General features: G+C 42.8%; 1 protein-coding gene across 1 annotated transcript in view; it reads right to left on the reverse strand.

Moving 5' to 3' along the window:
* The window catches only part of HMCN1 (hemicentin 1), a 655003-nt gene that overhangs the window by 453443 nt on the left and 177914 nt on the right, over positions 1 to 23646 (reverse strand). The window contains 7 exon segments of the mRNA XM_044300627.1: positions 4322 to 4473; positions 5750 to 5932; positions 13274 to 13375; positions 16680 to 16803; positions 17145 to 17296; positions 17572 to 17741; positions 19111 to 19219. Coding sequence (XP_044156562.1) covers positions 4322 to 4473; positions 5750 to 5932; positions 13274 to 13375; positions 16680 to 16803; positions 17145 to 17296; positions 17572 to 17741; positions 19111 to 19219 — 992 coding nt within the window.

Here is a 23646-nt window from a genome sequence, read left to right on the forward strand (position 1 = left end):
ATATTTCTTGGCCCAGTCTTGACGTTTCAGCTTGTGTGTCTTGTTCAGTAGTGCTGCATCCCTCTGCAAGATATCTCACTATTTTTGACTTTTCTGAGCCTGTCAAGTCCTTCTTTTGACCCATTTTGCCAAAGGAAAGGAAGTTGCCTAATAATTATGCACACCTGATGTAGGGTGTTGATGTCATTAGACCACACCCCTTCTCATTACAGAGATGCACATCACCTAATATGCTTAATTGGTAGTAGGCTTTCCAGCCTATACAGCTTGGAGTAAGACAACATGCATAAAGAGGATGATGTGGTCAAAATACTCATTTGCCTAATAATTCTGCACTCCCTGTATATACTCTGGCCTCTACATGCGTTCAGTGGATCATCTGCCACTTCTAAATGTATAACAGCTTCCTAGCTGTCTTACATTTCGACCATTTTCGACACCTAAAACAGGCATAGAAAGGTGTAAATGAGAAGGGCCTGCCAGCCCACTCCTCATCCCCACATCACGCCCACTTTTTTAGACCTGGCGCGAGTGGGGAAAAGTTCCAGATTGCTGTTCAAAGAACCTTTGCACCACAATCTGCTCCAGAAATACGTCTGATTTAGGCGTATTTCTGTTTGATAAATGACCCCCAAAGTTTCTTGGAGAAGTAAGTGTAGGAGAAGAATCAAAATGAGGAGCTACCATTGGAAGAGTCAGTGGTGCAGGAGCAGGAGGCTGATTTTAATGATGATAACGACATCACATGATGGACGGTGCTAGGAATAACTGGCTCTCTGGGTACGCTGGCAAGTGTGGAAAGCTGTATGCTTGTTTGCTTACGTGCTGACAGGAATATGTTTAGCATCAAGCAATCTGATGATTACTGGATAGACATGCTAATAGATCCTTGCTATCATTGCAAAATTAGGAATGTTTTCCTGTTGCGGACAAGGAGGCCAAAATTGCTGTATTACCAGGATACACATGCCTGCCACCCACGTGTCTTATCAGAATGCCTCTCTCCGTCCACGCTGAGTCACCCTCCTCCTGCTGTATCTGCTACCGCAAGTAGCAGAAGCCACAGCAGCAGCTAGTTAAGTCTCATTGACATGATGAAACATTACTTTAATGTCCCCATCAGACTAAAATAAGTCAGCAAACTGAGACGTACCACCTGAACACACAGGTTCAGTGCTACCTGGACTGTGGTCTTTATCTGCCGCATACCATGTTCCCAAACCCTATGGACTTTTGGGTGGGCAGATTGGAACTGGCTCAGTTTGCTGTCTGTTTTGGCTTGTCCAGCCTCCAGTGTCATCTTAGTGAAGGTTTTCAGCGTGGCAGGTGGTGCAATCATACCAAACTTCCTCCTTCAGTGTACAAAACATAACGTTTGGCAAAAGAACAAAGCATGGATCCGTGAGGAGTTTCCTCTCAATGAATAGATCCACCATTGCTGACGGTGGCTTTCACTTCTGCAGCTGTTACTCCTCCCACTGCCTTACACAGTACTGCCTTGTCTGTTCTGCTACTGCAGCTGCTACTATTGATGATACATCACACTGTTACCCCTACACACCTTAGACTTTACCCTTTCCACTTTACCCCTTCCACACTGAACTGCTGATACAGATAAGTCTTCTTCATAACAAGTTACTGTTTCTTCCAACACTACCATTGGTGTGTATAAATATGGGTGGGCATCTGCCCCCATTATGGCATTATTTTTGGATGCTTGTGCAGAACAAGCCACTGTTTCTTCCAACACTACCATTGGTGTGTATAAATAGGGGCAAGACCTGCCTCTGCTAAGGTATAATTTTTGGAATGCTTGTTGCAAACAAGCCACTGTTTTTTCCAATAACACAGTGTATTTAAATATCATCTATCCCTAATAAGGGACACTTTATGGAAAGGTTCTAATATTAAAATGAATAACAAATGCAACAGCACAGTGTGTTTTAAAATGTGCTGTTTGTTAACACCGCCAACCATGCATTTACCCATATCAATATATTTTTTATTTTATACAGTTATATAGCACTGCTATATTCTGCAGTGATTTACAGACATTATCATCACACTGTCTCCAATGGGGCTCACAATCTAGATTCCCTATCAGTATGTTTTTGGAGTGTAGGAGGAAACCGGAGTCCCGAAGGAAACCCACACAAACACAGGGAGAACATACAAACTCCACGCCCCTGGAGCACAATCCTCTGCAGCCAGCACTGCCAACATCTGGTTGGCATGGTAACCGGGATGGGCACTCCCTGTGCAGGAGTGCCAGCTGATACATCCATCACGCTGACATCACAGGCCATGTGACACCAGGCGCATCATGTGACCAGGAAGCTTTTAAACTGGCAACCTGCTGGCCACAGCTTGCCTCTGATTGGTGTTATTCAGGATCGCCTCACTAGCCTTATTCTGTGTAACTTACTAGTATATTCTGAACCTCTGATTTGGACCCTGACCTTGACCTTTGCCTGACAATTTGGACCCTGACACGTCTTCCTGGTTTTGAGCCTGGCTTGGTATTGTATATGATATGTCTATTTCTGTTTTTCCTTGTCTATTCTCCAGGTATTGACTTTGGCGTAGTTCTGACTCTGAATTACAGGTCCTGATTTGGTTTAGTATTGTCTCTCTTGGTTTTGACCCGACTTATTTCCATCATACACTGTACTCCTGTTTTGGTGGATGTCGATCTGTCACCAGTTTATTATTTTCTTCCTGTTCTTCCCTTCTGTAAAGTCCCCTACACTAATTTAGGAAGGGACTGCAGACCAGTTGTGGATCGCTGTCTAGGGTCGGTCGTGAAAATAGGTAGGGATAGTGGGATGGGTGATTTCAGGGTTAACTGCTCCCACCTGTCAAAAGCTTATAGGGAAGGGGAGAGCAAAAATGTGAGAAAAACAAGATAGAAAAAATATAGAGATCATGAGTCCTAGGAGACCTCCAAGTGTCAAATACCAATTTTCAGACCAGTCAAAGCACATTATATTTGGGTAAAATCAATTCACAAATCTTTTAAAACGTTGTTGAATCGGATAGAAAACGTATTTCAAGACGTTCGCTCATCACTACAAGGTACAAATTATTACAGAAGGTCACAGTCAGTAAATATGTGGATTATCATAATTAATAATATTATTAAACGTAAGGAATAAGAGTGCTAGCCAAAGTTAAGTAATTGTGACAATCAATATAACTCCACTTTCTGTGGTTCATTAGGAAAAAATAGCAAATGAATGTCAGAATGATGATATTCCTTCAACGCACACTGCCTTGTCTGTATTCTGGTCCGCATAATACAGATCTAACAAATACTAAGAACTGTGCACATTTTGTATTTTTCTCACTCCCTTCAATCAAAAGGGCTATTCTCATCTGCAAATATTGACAATAATGGAAATTTGGCCAAGATCTGCAGATCAGGCGCATGGATCCACAAAGAAAATAAATCATGTTTGCATGGCCCCCTAGAAATAGAAGGGACAGTGTACTATCTGTGAAAAAAATGGATATCACAATGAAGAAAATAGAAAATATACGGTCAGGTACATGAAATCTATGTAAAATAAATAAAAACTATAGGTAAAGAGCTTTGGATACTGCTCTAGTCATTTTTAGGTGCAAATCCTCTTTATAAGTCCATACATACCATATGAGGACACTGTACAGTTTGAGTTTTATTGAGCCGATATCGAGCACCTACAGCAGTCCATGAAGCCCTATTGTAAGACTGTATGCCTCTGATTAACCGGGCAGAAAAATAAATCCTGATATCAGCTGTCTGGTTATGGATTGAACCCTTTTTTCTACTATAAGCCCACCCAGTATATTCATTTATTCAGCTTGTCTGAGAATTTCTGTCCGATGGAAGCATTTTATTTCTGCTTCACCTATGTTCAAATCATGTCCATCTGCTTATAGTATTAAGGGGGTTTTCTGGGATAGTCTGACTCCTGTTACCCCCACCAATCAGCTGTTTGAAGGGAGTGATCTGACCTACCCTGGGCCAGTAACATCATCTTCATCTTTCACATGGCCCATGTGCAACTCAATCCTATTCAAGTGAATGGGCCTGAGAAGAAATATCATGTATAAGCGCTTGGTATGCTGTGAGGGGTTTCAGCCATGGCCTGTTCAAAGATCTGATCAGTGGTGTATAACCCCCACGGATTTGATACCGATGACCTATATGGTCATCAATATTGTACTCTCTGAAAAACCCCTTTAAATATAGGCTCAGAAAACTATACAGCATTATCTTATATTTATGTATGGGCATTTTAGTTTTTTGCAATACAGATAGAATAAAAGACAAAAATACCTGAATTCCACCACTGAAACTGGAGACAGGTCTGCCATCTTTTAGCCATGTCAAACCAGGTGCTGGAAAGCCTGTGGCTTCACATTCTAGTCTCACAGGATTGTTGACAATCACAATGAAGGGTTCATTAGAACCAAAAATGGAAGGTGAAACTGTAAGAGAACACAATTATTGTCTTTAGCATGTCTTTTATTCCAGTAATGACACATTGGATACAGAGGATTTTACATTTCTTGTGATTCCTCCGCAGACATTTCAGCAGATGCAAAACGTTTACTCCTGTTGTACATACTCCACTCAAAGTGGGAGAAAGTGGAATTCCCGAAAAGGTAACTAAAAAATAATCCTACATTTGGGTGGATCACTTTGGGTTTATGTGCTAGTGGATACCTGCTGGAACTGAAATATTCCATTTATTCTTCACATGGCTCAAAAGTACAATTTTTTTTCTTCTGACGTCTTTCCAGATGCTTAAAATGACACAAAACTGAATCCATTTATCATTAGTTTGTCGGAAACACAAACATTTTGCTCCTGTACCATACCTCCCAACTTTCTAAATGAACAAAGAGGGACACATCGTGCGGCGCACAAAGCACGGAGCTGCAAATTTTTTCCGCACTAGGCCATGCCTCCAACTCCACCCAAAACATAACTATGCATCTAATCCCTATGCCTAGCTGTGCCTCCAGTAATATGTCCAGCTATGTGCCCCCAGTAATATGCCCAGCTATGTGCCCCCAGTAATATGCCCAGTTATGTGCCCCCAGTAATATGCCCAGCTATATGCCTCCAGTAATATGCCCAGCTATATGCCTCCAGTAATATGCCCAGCTATGTGCCCCCAGTAATATGCCCAGCTATGTGCCCCCAGTAATATGCCAGTTATGTGCCCCCAGTAATATGCCCAGCTATATGCCTCCAGTAATATGCCCAGCTATATGCCTCCAGTAATATGCCCAGCTATGTGCCCCCAGTAATATGCCCAGCTGTGCCCCCAGTAATATGCCCAGCTATGTGCCCCTCACAGAAAGTAAAAAAAATAAACACCACATACTTAACTTGTTCCTAGCAGCAGCAGCAGCAGCACGACATCGGCTGCTCTGGTCTATGGAGGAGGCGGAGCTGAGGCTGACTGCAGGTTGGCCCCGCCCCCACACAGACCAGAGGTGTGGAGAGTTGGCAGGGGGAGGGATGATGGAAAAGGGAGCTGATGACGGCTCTCTGCTTCATCATAATACAGGCAACTGTCTCTGCTTCCTATGGAGACGGGAACAGCTGCCAGAAAGCAGGGCAGACCTTCCCCGAACCGGGACAGCGGGACAGCTACTGCAATCCGGGACTGTCCCGCTGGATCCAGGACGGTTGGGAGGTATGCAGTACTAGTCTAACCCCCAGGCTGTGAGGAATAATGTGAGATGTACTTACCATGTACCTGCAGGACATATGTCAGATCTGCTGATCCTGCTATGCTGCTTGCTGCACATTTGTATACACCAGCATCAAATGGTTGTGCGCTTGTGATATGTAGTTTTTGCCCTCCATCTAAGATGGTCACTGATGGTTCCTCTGTGGCTATGATCGGATGGTTATCTTTTGACCAGGTCAAAACTTTGATGAAAAACAAAGCAGAAAATAGCTTTAAGGACAATGAGACTATGAAACTCTCTGAGGTTGTCACGGCGAATTCATTGGACAAGATCAAAGTTTCTTAAAAGTACTGATATTACAAGTTATAAGTACTGGATTACTGGAGGGCGACTGTCCTGTTTTGGGCCTTAGTGACTAAGCATTTTTTTCCTAATCCTATTCAGTTTTAGTTTTCCTTCAATGTAGTCATATGAGGGCTATTCTGAGGGACAAGTTACAGTCTTTAATGGCACCATGTTGGGGCACACACAACTCGATAATGACCTTTTATTAACTAGGGGGAATGGAAAAAACTGCAATTCCGCTATTGTCCTTCTTAACATTGCAGCATAAAGAACATGGTACATTTATTCTCTGGGTCAGTATGATTTCAGTGATACCAAAAATATAGCTTTTTTTTAAGGCCTCACGCACACGGCCGTTGTTTTGTTCCGCATCCGAGCCGCAGTTTTGGCGGCTCGGATGCGGACCCATTCACTTCAATGGGGCCACAAAAGATGTGGACAGCACTCTGTGTGCTCTCCGCATCCGTTGCTCCATTCCGTGGCCCCGCAAAAAAAATATAACATGTCCTATTCTTGTCCGTGCTTTGCGGACAAAAATAGGCAGTTATATTTAAGGCTGTCCGTGCCGTTCCGTAATTGCGGAACACACACGGGCGCCATCCATGTTTTGTGAATCCGCGATTTGTGGACCTTAAAACACACAATGGCATGTAGCCTAAGTTTTACTACGTTCAGAGCTGAGGATTTTGCCTCAGGCAGCAGCTGACCTTCCTCTACATATATATAGGCATTATACTACAGGGGAACTATAGGGGAGCGCATATATACTATGGGGGCCACTACAGGGGAGAACGTATAATGGGGCACTATGGTGGGGGGGGGCATTATATATAGTATCTCTACAGAGGACCGTGAAGAGTACGAATATTATACATGCTAGTATTATAAAGAGGCACCATGTTGGACATTATTATAATACAGGGGGCATTATAATATAGGAGGCACTACAGGTAGGCATTGTAATACAGGCTGTAAAACTAAAGGAGGTATTATATATGGGTGTGACAGAAGGGCACATTATACATACTGGCATTAGAGGGGGCATTATAATACCAGTTGCACTACAGGAGGTCATATAACTGCAGAGAGCACTGCATTGGGACTTTATAAATACTGGGGTTACTATAGAGGGCGTTATAACTACTGAGGACACTATGGGGGCTTTATTACTACTGTGGACTCTATAAGGATGCCTTATAGATCAGCCTTATTACTACTGAGGGCTCTAAACGGATGCCTTATAGAGGGGCCTGGTTACTTCTAGGATCACTATAGGGGGTCCTTATTTCAACTAGGGGCCCTATGGAGCATTATTGATATTGGAAGTACTGTGGAGGCAATATTATTATTGGGCACGACATTTAGGGCATTACAACTAATGGGGTTGGTAATTGGGGCACTGTAGGGGGCACTATTACTATTAAGGTCAGTCTGGGAGCATATTACTATGGGGGGGGGGGGCTATCTCCATGGCTTTATAAATTCTGCAGTAAAGCTCAATTAAACCCTTTATTAAAAAAAGAAAATGGAACTGTATGAGAAGCTCACCAAGGCTGCTTACCGGACCGAGAGTCTAATCTACCCTTACAGCACCCGGGTCAAAATATTGGAATAAAACAGGACAGACTCTCGAGGTGCTACCATTAATGTGGAGTACACACTTTGTGCCAAATTTAAGTGCTTCTTATACTTTTTAGCGTTTCTAATGTTGAGACATTGCACATGCCCTGTAAATATTAGTCTGTTATAGTGTTTTTAATTATTGTGGTGTCTCCCACTTGTCTATTATAGCATTACCAGTATTGTGTATTGTATACTGCTATAGCGCCTTCATGGCTGATGTTAATGCCATCACACTGTGTGTTGATATTAATGTTGTAACACTTTCTGGGCCAATATATTACAGTGCTTCTAACACTGTTGTGTCCATATATTGGTATTTATCCATTAGAGCACATCAGTATTTTGTCTCTGTCATCAGAAAAATCGTTATGTATCTGGCTGACATTAGCGATGTGCTAAGGTCAGCAGAACATAACTGTGTGACTTGTATCTCCCTGCCTGCCGCCGTTCGCGCTAAATAATTACTTTTATAATATGCTAATGAGCCTCTAGGTGCTAGTGGGGCATTGCTGCAGCACCTAGAGGCTCCGTCCTCTCAGCGTTTGGCACGCCTATGTCCAGTTGATTGACGTTTAGTATTCGGCGCAGGCGCAGTGAGTGAAAGATGCTCTCCTGCTGCCGGCTTTACTCACTGCGCCTGCGTCGAATACTAAACGGGACGGCGAAGGCATGGGATTTTACTGGCACAGAGGAGAACTAGGAAGTCAATCAACTGGACATGGGCGTGCCAAACGGTGAGATGACGGAGCCTCTAGGTGCTGCAGCAATGCCCCACTAGCACCTAGAGGCTCATTAGCATATTATAAAAGTCATTATTTTGAGGGAACGGCGGCAGGCAGGGAGATACAAGTCATACAGTTCTGCTTTGCTAACCTTAGCACATCGCTAATGTCAGCCAGATACATAAAGATTTTTCTGATGACAGAAACCCTTATGAATGTTGCTCTGTATAATGGGTGATTTATTCCATTCAAAGGAGAGTATATGGCTCACCCAAATAATATAGAGCATTATATATCTTGTGTGGACTTGTTTTGAATTGCTTAAAGGGGTATTCCCATCTTCAGTTTTCATACTTACCTTCGTCCACTTTCTGGATTCGGTGGTGCTTGATTAACGTCTTCTCCCGGCCAGGCCGCGCTTGCGCAGAGGACTGAAGTTTTTTTCCTGAACGCACACGCCGCCGCGCATGCGCCAAGGTGACTTATTCCTGGCCTGTATAGCACAGAGCCAGCGTGCGCGTTCGCAGCTCTGTACTATACTGGCCAGGGAGAAGTCATCATGGCACATGCGCGGCAGCGTGAGCGTTCCGGAAATTGTGTGGCCTGGCCGGGAGAGAATCTTCAGTCTTCTGCGCAAGCGCTGCCCAGCGGGATTCGACAGGAGAGGTGGCCATAACCATGGGAGATGAACGACAACAATTAGGTAAGAGGGGACTTGCTTTCTCAAAAAGGGTGGGAATTGGGTAATAAAATGTATTTAGAAAATTGATCACTGTTAATTCATTAAAAGATTTAACTGTGATCATTGTGATGGGAATACCCCTTTTAGTCTAGGACTTATTAGATTAGGCAGTATAATGGGAGCTTCGGTCTGATGACTCTAATCTCCTCTGCTCTAAGTGTCTGAAATAGCACGCAGTGGAGTCTCCTCTCTGTTTAACATGCACAGGCTTTGTACATGTGCTTTTTAGTATCTGGCATGCCGGCCTCTAGACCAAAAACGATGTAGGTGCTGAATAATGAATTGTTCTGTAGTTATCATAAACCTATAGAAGTGTTTCAATGTATGTTGCACAGAGAGGGAACACCACTACGTGCTGTCGTAAACTCGTGGAGCAGTTGAGATCAGACCAAAGCTCACATTATACCACCTAATATAACTTGAAAAACAAAACAAGAATATTCCTAAAAGTATTTTACAATGTTCTCTTTGTGGAATAAATAACTTGATAACTTTATGTATCAATAAATTGACAATAATACTAAATACCTAATTTCTTGCCCTATAAGACGCTTCTTTTTTTGTCAGTGCGCCTTATAGGGCGTATACTGAGTGCTTGCATAGTACAGCAGGACCAGGGAGAGGTAAATACAGCGCTCCCTGTACGGGCTCTGTTCTCACTGCTTCCTGGTCTTCTTCTGCAGTGCTCCACATGCTGTATGTACTGTGGCCTGAGCACAGCATGAGGACATCTGCGTGCTCTGTGGCCGCGCGCTCTGCGATGTCGGGTCACAGCACAGCGTGGCAGGAAGAGCACTGGATCTCAGGAGCAGCAGCAGCATCCGGAGCAAGAGAGGTAAGCTGATTATTTTTTTTTGTCTGATTCTGGGCCTTCTTAACACCAGGGGCCTCGTCTGAGGTCTGATTGGGGGTCTTATTAACATTGGGGGTCTGAGCTGAAGTCTGATTAACATTGGGGGTCTGATTAGGGCTCTGAACTGAGATCTGATTATCACTGAGGGTCAGATTTGAGATCTGGTGACATTTGTCTTTCTTATTTTCCTCTAAAACATAGGGGCCACAAATATGGTAGATATCTTTTATTTTTGTTTTTTAGTTTACTACTTTTGTACAATAAAAACCTTTTTTTTACTTTTTAAAAATGGTTTTACATCACTGCATCCTAAGATCTATAACTTTAATATTTCTATTGATGGAAAAGTGTGTGCGCTTGATTTTTGTTGGATGACATAGTTTTTATTGATAACATTTTAAAGTACATAGGGCATTTTAATAACTTTTTATTCTGTCTATTGGGGACAGATAAGCAAAAAATAATTCTGACTTTTTAAACTTTTTTTTTGCAGTGTTTACTGTGAAGAATAGATGACATGGTCAATATAGTTAATTGTTACAGATATGACAAATCCAAATGTGCGGAGGGTAATTTTTTTTCCATTTAAAACCATTTATTAAAGGACTGTAGTATAGTGTATTATGCTGTAGGATAAACTGACAGGCAATGTTTTAGGCTGTGACTCTGGCATGGCCTACTAGCCGTGTAAAGAAGGCAGGCTTGGAGGCCTTCAATATAGAAAAGTGTATTGGTGGTTACTAAGGGGTTAAGGCACCTTAAATATTCGCCATGTTCTGCAGACCCAAGAGAAGGGGGACCATCAGCGCACAGTTCATAAGCCTGCATTTCTGATGGTATTGGGCTGCATAAGTGCCTATGGCATGGGCACCTTATACATCTGGATGGCACTATAAATGCTGAACTGTACAGATTTAAGAACCAAATATGCTTCTATCCAGACAAATACTCTTTCAGGGAAAGACAGGGGTGCAGAGGTAGCAGTCGCTACCAGGCCCAGGAGCCTGAGGGGGCCCAAAGACCCTTGTGTTGCACAAGAAGACACCAGTATTATAGAAAATGCATACTGGTCAAGTTGCCGGCTGGAGGGAAGGGGTTAGGTCAGGAATTTGGCATGGTGCGGAGGGAGATGCCATTTAAATTTTTGCCTCAGGCAGCATGAAGGCTATGTGCTTCCCTGCCCCTGGCCACAAAGCACTGAGGGAAGGGGGGCCCAAGTTGAACTCTTGCATCGGGGCCCATGAGCCTTTAGCTACGCCCCTGGGGAAGGCATTACATATTGTAGCGAAACAATGCTAAACCACATTTGTTGAGCAAATCGAAGCATTTGAAGTAAAATTCTATCTGAAGTTTAGGTAAAATTAGATTCCAACAAATCCAAAATTCTTTGCGCTTCGTGGTAGCAAATAGTTTTTTTCCCCTAAAATGGCAGCTATACGTGTTACAAAATGAAAGTAAGAAGCCAAGGAATGTGAGAAGACCCAAAATGCCTTGAAACCAATAAGCAGCTAGCCAGCCCCTGTGATGTCACAGCCTTAGAAAGCCTTATCCCGTGCGGTGTCAGCCATTTTACTGTGAGCTGATCATAGGCAGAGATGTCATGAGCGCTAAAGACAGTGTTCACAAAGCTTTTCATTGTGGAATATTGGATAGGGAGACTGCAGGAACAGTGTAGGGAGATCATATGGAGAGTTTTTACACAAAGGATGAGCATAGGAAGAGCATAGGGAGACTGCAGGGACAGTACAGGGACAGTACAGGGACAGTGCAGGCTCTGTAATCCGAAGCTAGGGATCCATAGGAGGCGGCCCACTTATTTCAATTAGATGGCTCTGTGCCCTACACAGGGATTGAAGCAGTGTCCACCTTGTTTAATAGATAAGCAATTCCATTACACCTTGATTCTCAAATTGGAGTGATAATGCTGTCTAATTCTACTGTTATTGGGGTGTCACCTTATTTAATAGATAAGCAGTTCCATTAGGCCTTGATTTTTGAAATTGGGGTGATAAACCTGGCTCATTCTCTGGTTTGTGGTGTGTCCACATTGATACTTAACCACTTATGCTAGCCAAACAGTTACTGTAATTTAGTGTTACAGAGTTGTCTTATTAACACCCTGTGGGAAGAGCAAATATATTGATTCTTCACACAGCAGAATTGCTCACGAGTTGATCGACATTTTTTGTTGGAAAAATTATTCTTTTACCTGAAAAAGAATTCTTTTACTGAAAAAAATTTGTCTTGTAGCAAAAAAAAAAATAGTCTTTTAGCGAATAAATTCGTCTTTTATTAAATAAATTAGTCTTTTACCAAATAAATTAGTCTGCACCAGTATTACAATCCCCGATCCCAATGACAAACTGCGTTGAACAGGAAACCAGCACCTGTTAGCAATGGGTAGACACACAGCGATCCGTTCAGTGCAGTGTGTCTGCAGCCCCAAACATGTAAGGGCATCAGTTAGTGCTGACCGCCAGTTGGCCCCCAAGGAAGTTCCATTTTCTCCACCACTGGTCCAGTCCTTCTCCCACTGTTTCCTTACAGACTGCAGAAGTAACATGCAGGTATACAGCATGTCACCGGTGCAGCCAGTCATTGTCTTCACCGCATAGGACAGTGATTGGCTGTAGCAGTCTAATGAGATATACCTGCATGTCACCACCGCAGTCTGTAAACATACAGCAGGAGAAGGACTGCACCAGTGGCAGAGAAAACAGAGGTGAGAATGGAATATTTTTTTATTTTAAGGCATTCTGGGGCATTGCTCACATTTCAAAGTATTTTGGACAACCCACTTAAGGAGTTAAGCAGGTTGTTTTTATGTTATTGCTACTCAGGGGAATATAGGGGAAACATTTAGTTACTTTTGATAATGTGATTTGATATTTTGATAATGTTTAATTTACACATTTACATATTTTGCATGGTTGTTATTAAACATATTAGGGGAGATTTATCAAAACTGGTGTAAAGTAGAACTTGCGTAGCTGCCTATAACAACCAATCAGATTCCACCTTTAATTTTCCAAAGGAGCTGTCAGAAATGAAAGGTGGAATCAGATTGGTTGCTATGGGCAACAAAGCCAGTTCTACTTTACACCAGTTTGATAAATCTCCCCCTTATCATTTTCCTGGTCCATGTTTGCAAGGGTCCAGCAATCAAGTGCCCATTGGAATAAGCAGATTGTTAGATGCATTGTGCGTGAGGTTATATGTGAATATCAGTCTCCCTCAGGAGGTTTTAGTTCTTAAGCGCTGGGTGTCTTTTCAGCTCTAATAGTTCTATCAATTTACCTGGATTAGGTTTCCCAGAAGCCTTACATTCAAGAGTCACATGCTGATCAGCAATCACAGTCTCATATACAACTTCACCAGAATGCTCTAGTTTTGGTGGTTCTGAAATAGAAGAACAATAAAGATAAGGAATATATGCATTAAGGAACGCTACAACTGTAAATATACATATGCAGTGTTATGTACCTGATGAAGGGGAACTTACTCCCCAAAACGCGTTGTACTTCTGCAATAAATACGTTTCTATTTACTATTACTATCTGGACTGGATTCTTGCGCCCTGGGATATTTTATCTATTTATATCTGTATCCTACCACTTCTTGGAGACTTCAGGGATCTCCGACAAGAAGTCATCCCTCCGCGGCTGCAGATCCACCAGTGATCCGAGACTCCATCGCAGTCATTGACAAGCTTTTACTAGAGTTGTGCCTACAAATAGCACAACCACAAAAGGTGAGCCCTGTACTGTAACCATTTATTTTATCTGTCTACCAACGGTATTACCCTATGGTGCGCCCTGCTTTGTTTTTAACAGCATAAAGTAAATCCTGTGGATCCCTTCCACAACTGTAAATGTGGCACTAGTGTTTTTTTTTGCCACTAAAAAAAGTTAGACTGACCACTCCCATTGTCCTGGCCACCTGTGGTTTTTGACACATTCTTTTGGCATTTTTCAGCGTTTTTATGCAGTGTGTCTGACCATTATCATTTTCTTTATCCCTTTTTCCCCAATAGAAAACACCAGGAAAATCCTGTATAAAAGCACACAAAAGGGAACCTGTCACCAGGGGCATACACATATCTCAAGGCCCTATAGCAAAACATAGTATGGGCCTGCCCCAACAAGTTTCCCAGTATGCAGCAAACACTCCCAGGCAACCTGGAATGCAAAGTGTGACTTCCCAGATTTCTGATGAATTTATGATTTTTTTTCAATTCAAACTTTAACCAACTTCTATGTCAGAAAGATTGGAATGGGGGCTTCATTAATATGTGTCACGGACGTACCGAGACATACAGACATCCCGGCAACAGTGAGTGTCAGGAGATCTGTGAGACTGGCAGCACGTGGTTTGATCTACCAGGTTTTCCTTGTGGATCAATAGGTTTCTGTATTGTCTGGTAATGGCCACACCCCTTGCCTCCAGGTGTTGCTTATGTTGCTTCTCCCACTATGCTGTGCGGTTTATAGCTTCTGTGCCTGTGGATTGTTTGTGGTTGGATCTCCCCTGAGTTCCTGGTGCTTCTATAGCCTCTTTGAAGTTAAGTCTTTCCTTTCCCTTTTGTATTTTGTTTGGGTTCTGTGTGTTGCATTTCCCTATCCTGTTCATCCTGTTCATCCTTCCTTTTGGAGGTCCTACAGGGCTAGATAGGACTCTAGGTATTCTTGCGTATGAACTCATCTACATTTTGAGTCTGTTCATACTGGTAGTCAGTAAGGATTTTGGTTAGGGTTTTCACTAGGAGGTGTCCATCTTCCTTACCAAGTTCTCAGGCCCGATTACCTGTTTCCCCCTTCCCTCCTATGCTCAGTGTGTTCCCCTCCCACACCAAAGCATGATATTATGACGTTTATTCTAAACTAGAGATGGCGGTCGTTTCGCAGTGAACTTTGCGTGTTCGCGATTCGCCGAACATGCGAACATATTGCGATATTCGCACCCGCCATATATTCTTTTACATTGTGAAGAACTTTGACCCATGACACATCCATCAGGTTGAACAGGACAGCCAATTGAGATGTTTCAGCACATGGATATACTCCCTACCTTTATAAATAAACCTGATCTGGCCGCCATTTTATATTCAGTCTTTTGCCAGTGTAGGGAGAGGTTGCTGTGTGGAGCAGGGACAGACTGTTAGGGACACCAAACGCTAGCTAATAGGGCCAAAAAAAGTCCTTTTAAGGACTGGAATAGGTGTGCTATTTATAGGTATGACATACTGAGGGGTGTAATATACTTATAATATACTTTCTAACATAGAAAGTATATTATAGTGCAATTGTATTGTGCAGCATTGTGTGCGGTTCTGCTGCGATACTGCAGCTACATAGAGTGCCAAACGCTATTGGAACAAATAATTTCTACTGGTGTAATTTACCAGTTGCCCCCCCAAAAAAACTGATTGAGGCAGGGGTGTTATATACCAATGATATACTTTCTATATAGTGCATTTGGGTAGTGCAGCATTTGTTTGCGGATTTGCTGCGTTACCGCAGCTACACAGAGTGACAAACGCTATTGGAACAAATAATTTCTACTGGTGTGATATACCAGTTGCCCCCCAAAAAAGTGATTGAAGCATGGGTGTTATATACCAATTATATACTTTCTATATTGTGCATTTGGGTAGTGCAGCATTTGTTTGCGGTTTTTCTGTGTTACTGCATCTACACAGAGTGACAAACACGGCTTATCTTCTGTGCTGTGTACAGGAAAAGGACCTGTGGTAATGTCACTCCAGTCGTCACATGGTCCTTCACATGATCCATCACCATGGTAAAAAGATCATGTGATGGACCATGTGATGACTGGAGTGACGTCACCACGGGTCCTTTTCCTGTACACAGCACAGAAGAAAAGCCGGGCTGCGCGAGCAAGTGGATTAAGGTGAGTTAAAACATTATTTTTTTTTTAACCCTTCCAGCGCATTGTACCTTGCATTCTGTATTCAGAATGCTATTATTTTCCCTTTTAACCATGTTATAAGGGAAAATAATAAAGATCGGGTCCCCATCCCGATCGTCTCCTAGCAACCGTGCGTGAAAATTGCACCACATCCGCACTTGCTTGCGATTTTCACGCAGCCCCGATCACTTATATGGGGCCTGAAAAACGCACAAAATAGAGCTTGCTGTGATTTTCACGCAACGCACAAGTGATGTGTGAAAATAACCGCTCATGTGAACAGCCCCATAGAAATGAATGGGTCCTGATTCAGTGCGGGTGCAATGCGTTCAACTCACGCATTGCACCCGTGCAGAAAACTCACCCTTGTGAAAGGGGCCTTAGAATTTGGGGAAATTGGAGTCCTTAGAGCTTCATCCGCTCTCTCCAGTCCTCTCCATCTCTCCCCCGTCTTGTTACGGGGCGGAGGTGGTGAGGGAGGACGCACCATGGGAGGGGATTGGGAGGTTACTTTTGTTTGAAAAAAATTTAAGATCCATATGTCTTTATATTACTGATTGTTAAGATTTGAAATATAACAAAGAAAGTTAAATAAATTAAAAAAAGATAACATTTTACTAATAACAAGTTCCCTTTCAAGGCTTTACTTAGACATTGATGGCCTATGATGGAGATTCTGAAACCCATGTAGGCCACACTCCTGTCCTCGTACTGACTTTATTCTTTGGAACAGTTTGGTGTTCTCAATAAAGAGATATTTTATTACATGACATACCATAAACATTTAACACAATGCTTTGCTCAACTTCTCCAGCTCCATTGGTGGCCACACACGTGTATTTTCCATCATCGTCTAGTAGAGCGCTTTTGAATTGTAAAATGCGGCCAAAAGATTCCACCTATAATATAAATAGGTATGTATTACCTTGTGTCTGCCTGCTTGTTTCTTCCCTAAATGAGTATTCTTATCTAATGCATTTATGACCATTTCTAATAGATGTGGGTCCCACCTCTGGTGGGTTCCCAACCCACATCCCAGACTGCTAGCCACCCCCTGAATAAATAGAGAGGGTGTTGGGATTACGGAAACAGTGGAGGTCTCTGTGGTATAGGCAACCCTTTTCCTGTAAACTAGAGGTCAGGGACCCATCTTAGATGTGGTATATACCTGTATGACATGTGGGCATAACTGTAATGTACATGAGCATAACAGAAATGCGAATATATCTTGAGTACTTACTCTGATATTTCCTTTAACAACATTAAAAGGTAGCCCATTTTTTAACCAGGTGATGTGTGGGCTAGGAATTCCAGTAGCAATACATTGCAATGCTATAGATCTGAGCATTAGTACAGATATTGGTGATTGTTCAGGTTTAATGGAAGGGCGAACTGTAATACAAACAGGATATATACATTTTTAAACAAGTATCAGTTAATAAGGTCCAATCTATTCTATTAGAGATATTTAAGGTGGTCCCACCATACTCTAAGTCATGTAGAGACCTCTCTATATGTATACCTCTTTGTCCCTAGTGGGGTAACCTAACTTACAAAAGGATTTTTGCCTCCCCATTGATTTCCCCAATGTTCCTGCAGCCTCAGCATCTACAATAGATGTTACTTATTCTGGTGCTATGCAAATTTAAGCTTGTGTTAACACTTACCATACACATTGACCCTAAACAGTTTTTTGCTGGCCCCGGCGTCATTTTTAGCAATGCACTCATATGATCCACTGTCTGATGACTCTGATTCTAGAATAACAAGTTTCTGTCCATTTGAATGAATTTGAACATCGCCATCAGTGTCATGTGGGATTCCATTTTTCAACCACCTTTTGAATAGAAAGTGAATTGAAACAGTAACTTTAAATTAAGCACAGATTTGTGTGTAAATTATCAAAATATAATATAAAATGAACTCAAAAGATTCAGATCCTGCATATCTGTAAAAGGATACAGTCTTTTTAAGTAGGAAGGGTGCCCAAGGCTCCCTTATTGATCATAGAACTTTAGTCACAGATAGTTCAATTTCTACTGCTCAGATCTGTGTGAAGGGAAAGCTGAAGAAATTAGCACAGCCTGTTCAGGAATTAGCACAGCCTGTTCAGGAAGAGCCTGTTCAGGAATTAGCACAGCCTGTTGACACTGAAGAGGACAGTATACTACTACAGAGGGATCTGGATAGATTGGAGGCTTGGGCAAATAAGTGGCAGATGAGGTTTAACACTGACAAATGTAAGGTTATGCACATGGGAAGCAATAATGCAAGTCACCCGTACATACTAAATGGTAAAACACTCGGTAACACTGACATGGTAAAAAAGGACTTAGGAATTTTAATAAACAGCAAACAGGAAACTAAGCAGTAAAAACCAGTGTCAGGCAGCTTCTGCCAAGGCCAATAAGATAATGAGTTGCATCAAAAGAGACATAGATGCCCGTGATGAGAACATAGTCCTACCACTTTACAAATCGCTAGTCAGACCACACATGGAGTACTGTGTACAGTACTGGACTCCTGTAAACAAGGCAGACATAGCAGAGCTGGAGAAGGTCCAGAGGATGGCATCTAAAGTATTAACTGGAATGGGGCAACTACAGTACCCTGAAAGTTTACCATAATTAGGGTTATTCACTCTAGAAAGAGACGATTGAGGGGAGATCTAATTACTATGTATAAATATATCAGGGGACAGTACAGAGATCTATCCCATCATCTATTTATCCCCAGGACTGTGGACTGGATCTGGACTTTGCAGGAACAGGCTGAACTGGATAGATGGATGGATGGCTTTATTTAGCATTACAAAATAGCGTATATTACTATGATATTGGACAAGGACACACAGCATTATAAATTATTATAATGCTGTGAGATCTTGTTACAGGAACAGAGTCCAGGGCGGGAAATCACGCTAATACACCAAGTATTTTTTCCCACAGATAATTCTCCTGAAACTGGCCTATAGTAGTAGTACTCATTAAAATGTTTAGCTAATGAAATTACCTAGTTGAAAGCTATAGAGAGTGTTTCTTGGATACTTTCCCTGTGAGCTAAATTCTGCTTCAGAGAACAAATAATAAAACAAATGGCCGCTCCATGAATCCCCACACACCCTTCAGTTAAACTGAAAACAAATACTAGATGCTTTGAATATTGTTGGAATGTTTCTTTTCCAGTGTGTTTTTCTCTTATCTTACCTTACTGTCGGTATAGGAGTTCCTGTAACATAGCATTCCAGTTCAATGGGGTTATTGGCAATGACAATGTATTCTCCCAGGTTGTCTGTATCTTCGATGCTTGGTGGTACTTGGACAAAAAAATAAAAAAATAAGTCTGAGACTTAAGGACTAAATGCTGGGAAGAGTCTTGCATTTAGGACAACAATTCTGCACTGATTACTGAATTCTTAACATATCTTAACCCCTTTATAAAGGTGCTGTCTATCAATATACGTTTTTGAAAAAAATTCTTAGAATGCTTTAAAAAATAGCAATGACGCGCTATGGCCAGTGATTGGCTGCAGGGTGCCATATCTGTGTCAAGAAAAAGCAAGAAATAGAGACCAGTGGGGGACACAGAAAACAGGAACAAGAGTGGCAGGAAATTGGTGAGGAATTATTTATTTATGCCATTTTTTTGTGATTTTTCTTAAAATTATTTATTGATCAATTTCTCTTCACACCCCAGTTAGGGGACTTTGAGTATTATACACTAATATTTCACTATAATGTCCTAAAGCGGGTACATGAAGCTACATTACTACCTGTCCATATACCACAGACAGGCAGCCTGAGCATTCCTAGGTATTCTCCAGAAGACACCAGCAGCTGGACTAACCAGGGGTCTTTTGTTAGTCCTAGATGGTGATTGTCTTTCAAAGAGATCCCCAACCCTTTGAAGGGCACTGCAATTTCAACTGACCATGATGCTGAAGAGGAAAACAGCGAATATTGGAGTCATCGCCAAACCTCACTTTTGTGGTGGCAGTGTGGCTGTTTATCGCAGCTATTCTCCCACGGCTGGACTGCTGGACACTGCTTCTGTGCCTGCAAACCCACTATTAAATACATTGAATATTCTGAAAAGGGTTAATATATCAGTTGGCGGTCTCTTTAAGGGATTGACTAGTGCTTATATATCGATGTGCTATCGTCAGGATAGTTTATCAAAATCTGATCAGTGCCTCTTCTGCAACCTGTAAGATCTCATGACCTTTCTGCAGCTTATCCCCATTTAAATGAATGGGACTGAGCTGCCATGCCAAACACAGCTGCTATACAATGTACGGTCCTGGGCTTGGTGTACTATGAAGAGGCCGCAGCTCTTGTCGAAGCAATGCACCTACAACTGATTCTTGAGGGACGCTGGAGTCTGACCCCCACTGATCAGGTACTAATGATCTATCCTAAGAACCCTGGAGTCTGACCCCCACTGATCAAGTACTAACAATCTATCCTAAGAACGCTGGAGTCTGACCCCTACTGATCAAGTACTAACAATCTATCCTAAGAATGCTGGAGTCTGACCCCCACTGATCAAGTACTAACAATCTATCCTAAGAATGCTGGAGTCTGACCCCCACTGATCAGGTACTAACGATCTATCCTAAGAACCCTGGAGTCTGACCCCCACTGATCAAGTACTAACGATCTATCCTAAGAACGCTGGAGTCTGACCCCCACTGATCAAGTACTAACGATCTATCCTAAGAACCCTGGAGTCTGACCCCCACTGATCAGGTACTAATGATCTATCCTAAGAATGCCGTAGTCTGACCCCCACTGATCAGGTACTAATGATCTATCCAAAGAATGCCGTAGTCTGACCCCCACTGATCAAGTACTAACGATCTATCCTAAGAACGCTGGAGTCTGACCCCCACTGATCAGGTACTAATGATCTATCCTAAGAACCCTGGAGTCTGACCCCCCACTGATCAAGTACTAACGATCTATCCTAAGAACGCTGGAGTCTGACCCCCACTGATCAAGTACTAACGATCTATCCTAAGAATGCCGTAGTCTGACCCCCACTGATCAGGTACTAATGATCTATCCAAAGAATGCCGTAGTCTGACCCCCACTGATCAAGTACTAACGATCTATCCTAAGAACGCTGGAGTCTGACCCCCACTGATCAGGTACTAATGATCTATCCTAAGAACCCTGGAGTCTGACCCCCCACTGATCAAGTACTAACGATCTATCCTAAGAACCCTGGAGTCTGACCCCCACTGATCAGGTACTAATGATCTATCCTAAGAATGCCGTAGTCTGACCCCCACTGATCAGGTACTAATGATCTATCCAAAGAATGCCGTAGTCTGACCCCCACTGATCAAGTACTAACGATATATCCTAAGAATGCTGGAGTCTGATCCCCACTGATCAGGTACTAATGATCTATCCTAAGAATGCTGGACTCTGACCCCCACTGATCAGGTACTAATGATCTATCCTAAGAATGCCGTAGTCTGACCCCCACTGATCAGATACTAATGATCTATCCTAAGAATGCTGTAGTCTGACCCCCATTGATCAGGTACTAATGATCTATCCTAAGAATGCTGTAGTCTGACCCCCACTGATCAGGTACTAATGATCTATCCTAAGAACGCTGGAGTCTGACCCCCACTGATCAGGTACTAATGATCTATCCTAAGAACGCTGGAGTCTGACCCCCACTGATCAGGTACTAATGATCTATCCAAAGAATGCTGGAGTCTGACCCCCACTGATCAAGTACTAACGATCTATCCTAAGAACGCTGGAGTCTGACCCCCACTGATCAAGTACTAACGATCTATCCTAAGAATGCTGGAGTCTGACCCCCACTGATCAGGTAGTAATGATCTATCCAAAGAATGCTGGAGTCTGACTCCCACTGATCAAGTACTAACGATATATCCTAAGAATGCTGGAGTCTGATCCCCACTGATCAGGTACTAATGATCTATCCTAAGAATGCTGGAGTCTGACCCCCACTGATCAGGTACTAATGATCTATCCTAAGAATGCCGTAGTCTGACCCCCACTGATCAGATACTAATGATCTATCCTAAGAATGCTGTAGTCTGACCCCCATTGATCAGGTACTAATGATCTATCCTAAGAATGCCGTAGTCTGACCCCCACTGATCAGGTACTAATGATCTATCCTAAGAACGCTGGAGTCTGACCCCCACTGATCAGGTACTAATGATCTATCCTAAGAACGCTGGAGTCTGACCCCCACTGATCAGGTACTAATGATCTATCCAAAGAATGCTGGAGTCTGACCCCCACTGATCAAGTACTAACGATCTATCCTAAGAATGCTGGAGTCTGACCCCCACTGATCAAGTACTAACGATCTATCCTAAGAATGCTGGAGTCTGACCCCCACTGATCAGGTAGTAATGATCTATCCAAAGAATGCTGGAGTCTGACTCCCACTGATCAAGTACTAACGCTCTATCCTAAGAATGCTGGAGTCTGACCCCCACTGATCAGGTAGTAATGATCTATCCTAAGAACGCTGGAGTCTGACCCCCACTGATCAGGTACTAATGATCTATCCTAAGAACCCTGGAGTCTGACCCCCCACTGATCAAGTACTAACGATCTATCCTAAGAACGCTGGAGTCTGACCCCCACTGATCAGGTACTAACGATCTATCCTAAGAACCCTGGAGTCTGACCCCCACTGATCAAGTGCTAACGATCTATCCTAAGAACGCTGGAGTCTGACCCCCACTGATCAGGTACTAACGATCTATCCTAAGAATGCCGTAGTCTGACCCCCACTGATCAGGTACTAATGATCTATCCTAAGAACGCTGGAGTCTGACCCCCACTGATCAGGTACTAATGATCTATCCAAAGAATGCTGGAGTCTGACCCCCACTGATCAAGTACTAACAATCTATCCTAAGAACGCTGGAGTCTGACCCCTACTGATCAAGTACTAACAATCTATCCTAAGAATGCTGGAGTCTGACCCCCACTGATCAAGTACTAACAATCTATCCTAAGAATGCTGGAGTCTGACCCCCACTGATCAGGTACTAACGATCTATCCTAAGAACCCTGGAGTCTGACCCCCACTGATCAAGTACTAACGATCTATCCTAAGAACGCTGGAGTCTGACCCCCACTGATCAAGTACTAACGATCTATCCTAAGAACCCTGGAGTCTGACCCCCACTGATCAGGTACTAATGATCTATCCTAAGAATGCCGTAGTCTGACCCCCACTGATCAGGTACTAATGATCTATCCAAAGAATGCCGTAGTATGACCCCCACTGATCAAGTACTAACGATCTATCCTAAGAACGCTGGAGTCTGACCCCCACTGATCAGGTACTAATGATCTATCCTAAGAACCCTGGAGTCTGACCCCCCACTGATCAAGTACTAACGATCTATCCTAAGAACGCTGGAGTCTGACCCCCACTGATCAAGTACTAACGATCTATCCTAAGAACCCTGGAGTCTGACCCCCACTGATCAGGTACTAATGATCTATCCTAAGAATGCCGTAGTCTGACCCCCACTGATCAGGTACTAATGATCTATCCAAAGAATGCCGTAGTCTGACCCCCACTGATCAAGTACTAACGATCTATCCTAAGAACGCTGGAGTCTGACCCCCACTGATCAGGTACTAATGATCTATCCTAAGAACCCTGGAGTCTGACCCCCCACTGATCAAGTACTAACGATCTATCCTAAGAACCCTGGAGTCTGACCC

This window comes from Bufo gargarizans, chromosome 7 (genome assembly GCF_014858855.1).
Source record: "Bufo gargarizans isolate SCDJY-AF-19 chromosome 7, ASM1485885v1, whole genome shotgun sequence".
Classification (NCBI taxonomy): Eukaryota; Metazoa; Chordata; class Amphibia; order Anura; family Bufonidae; genus Bufo; species Bufo gargarizans.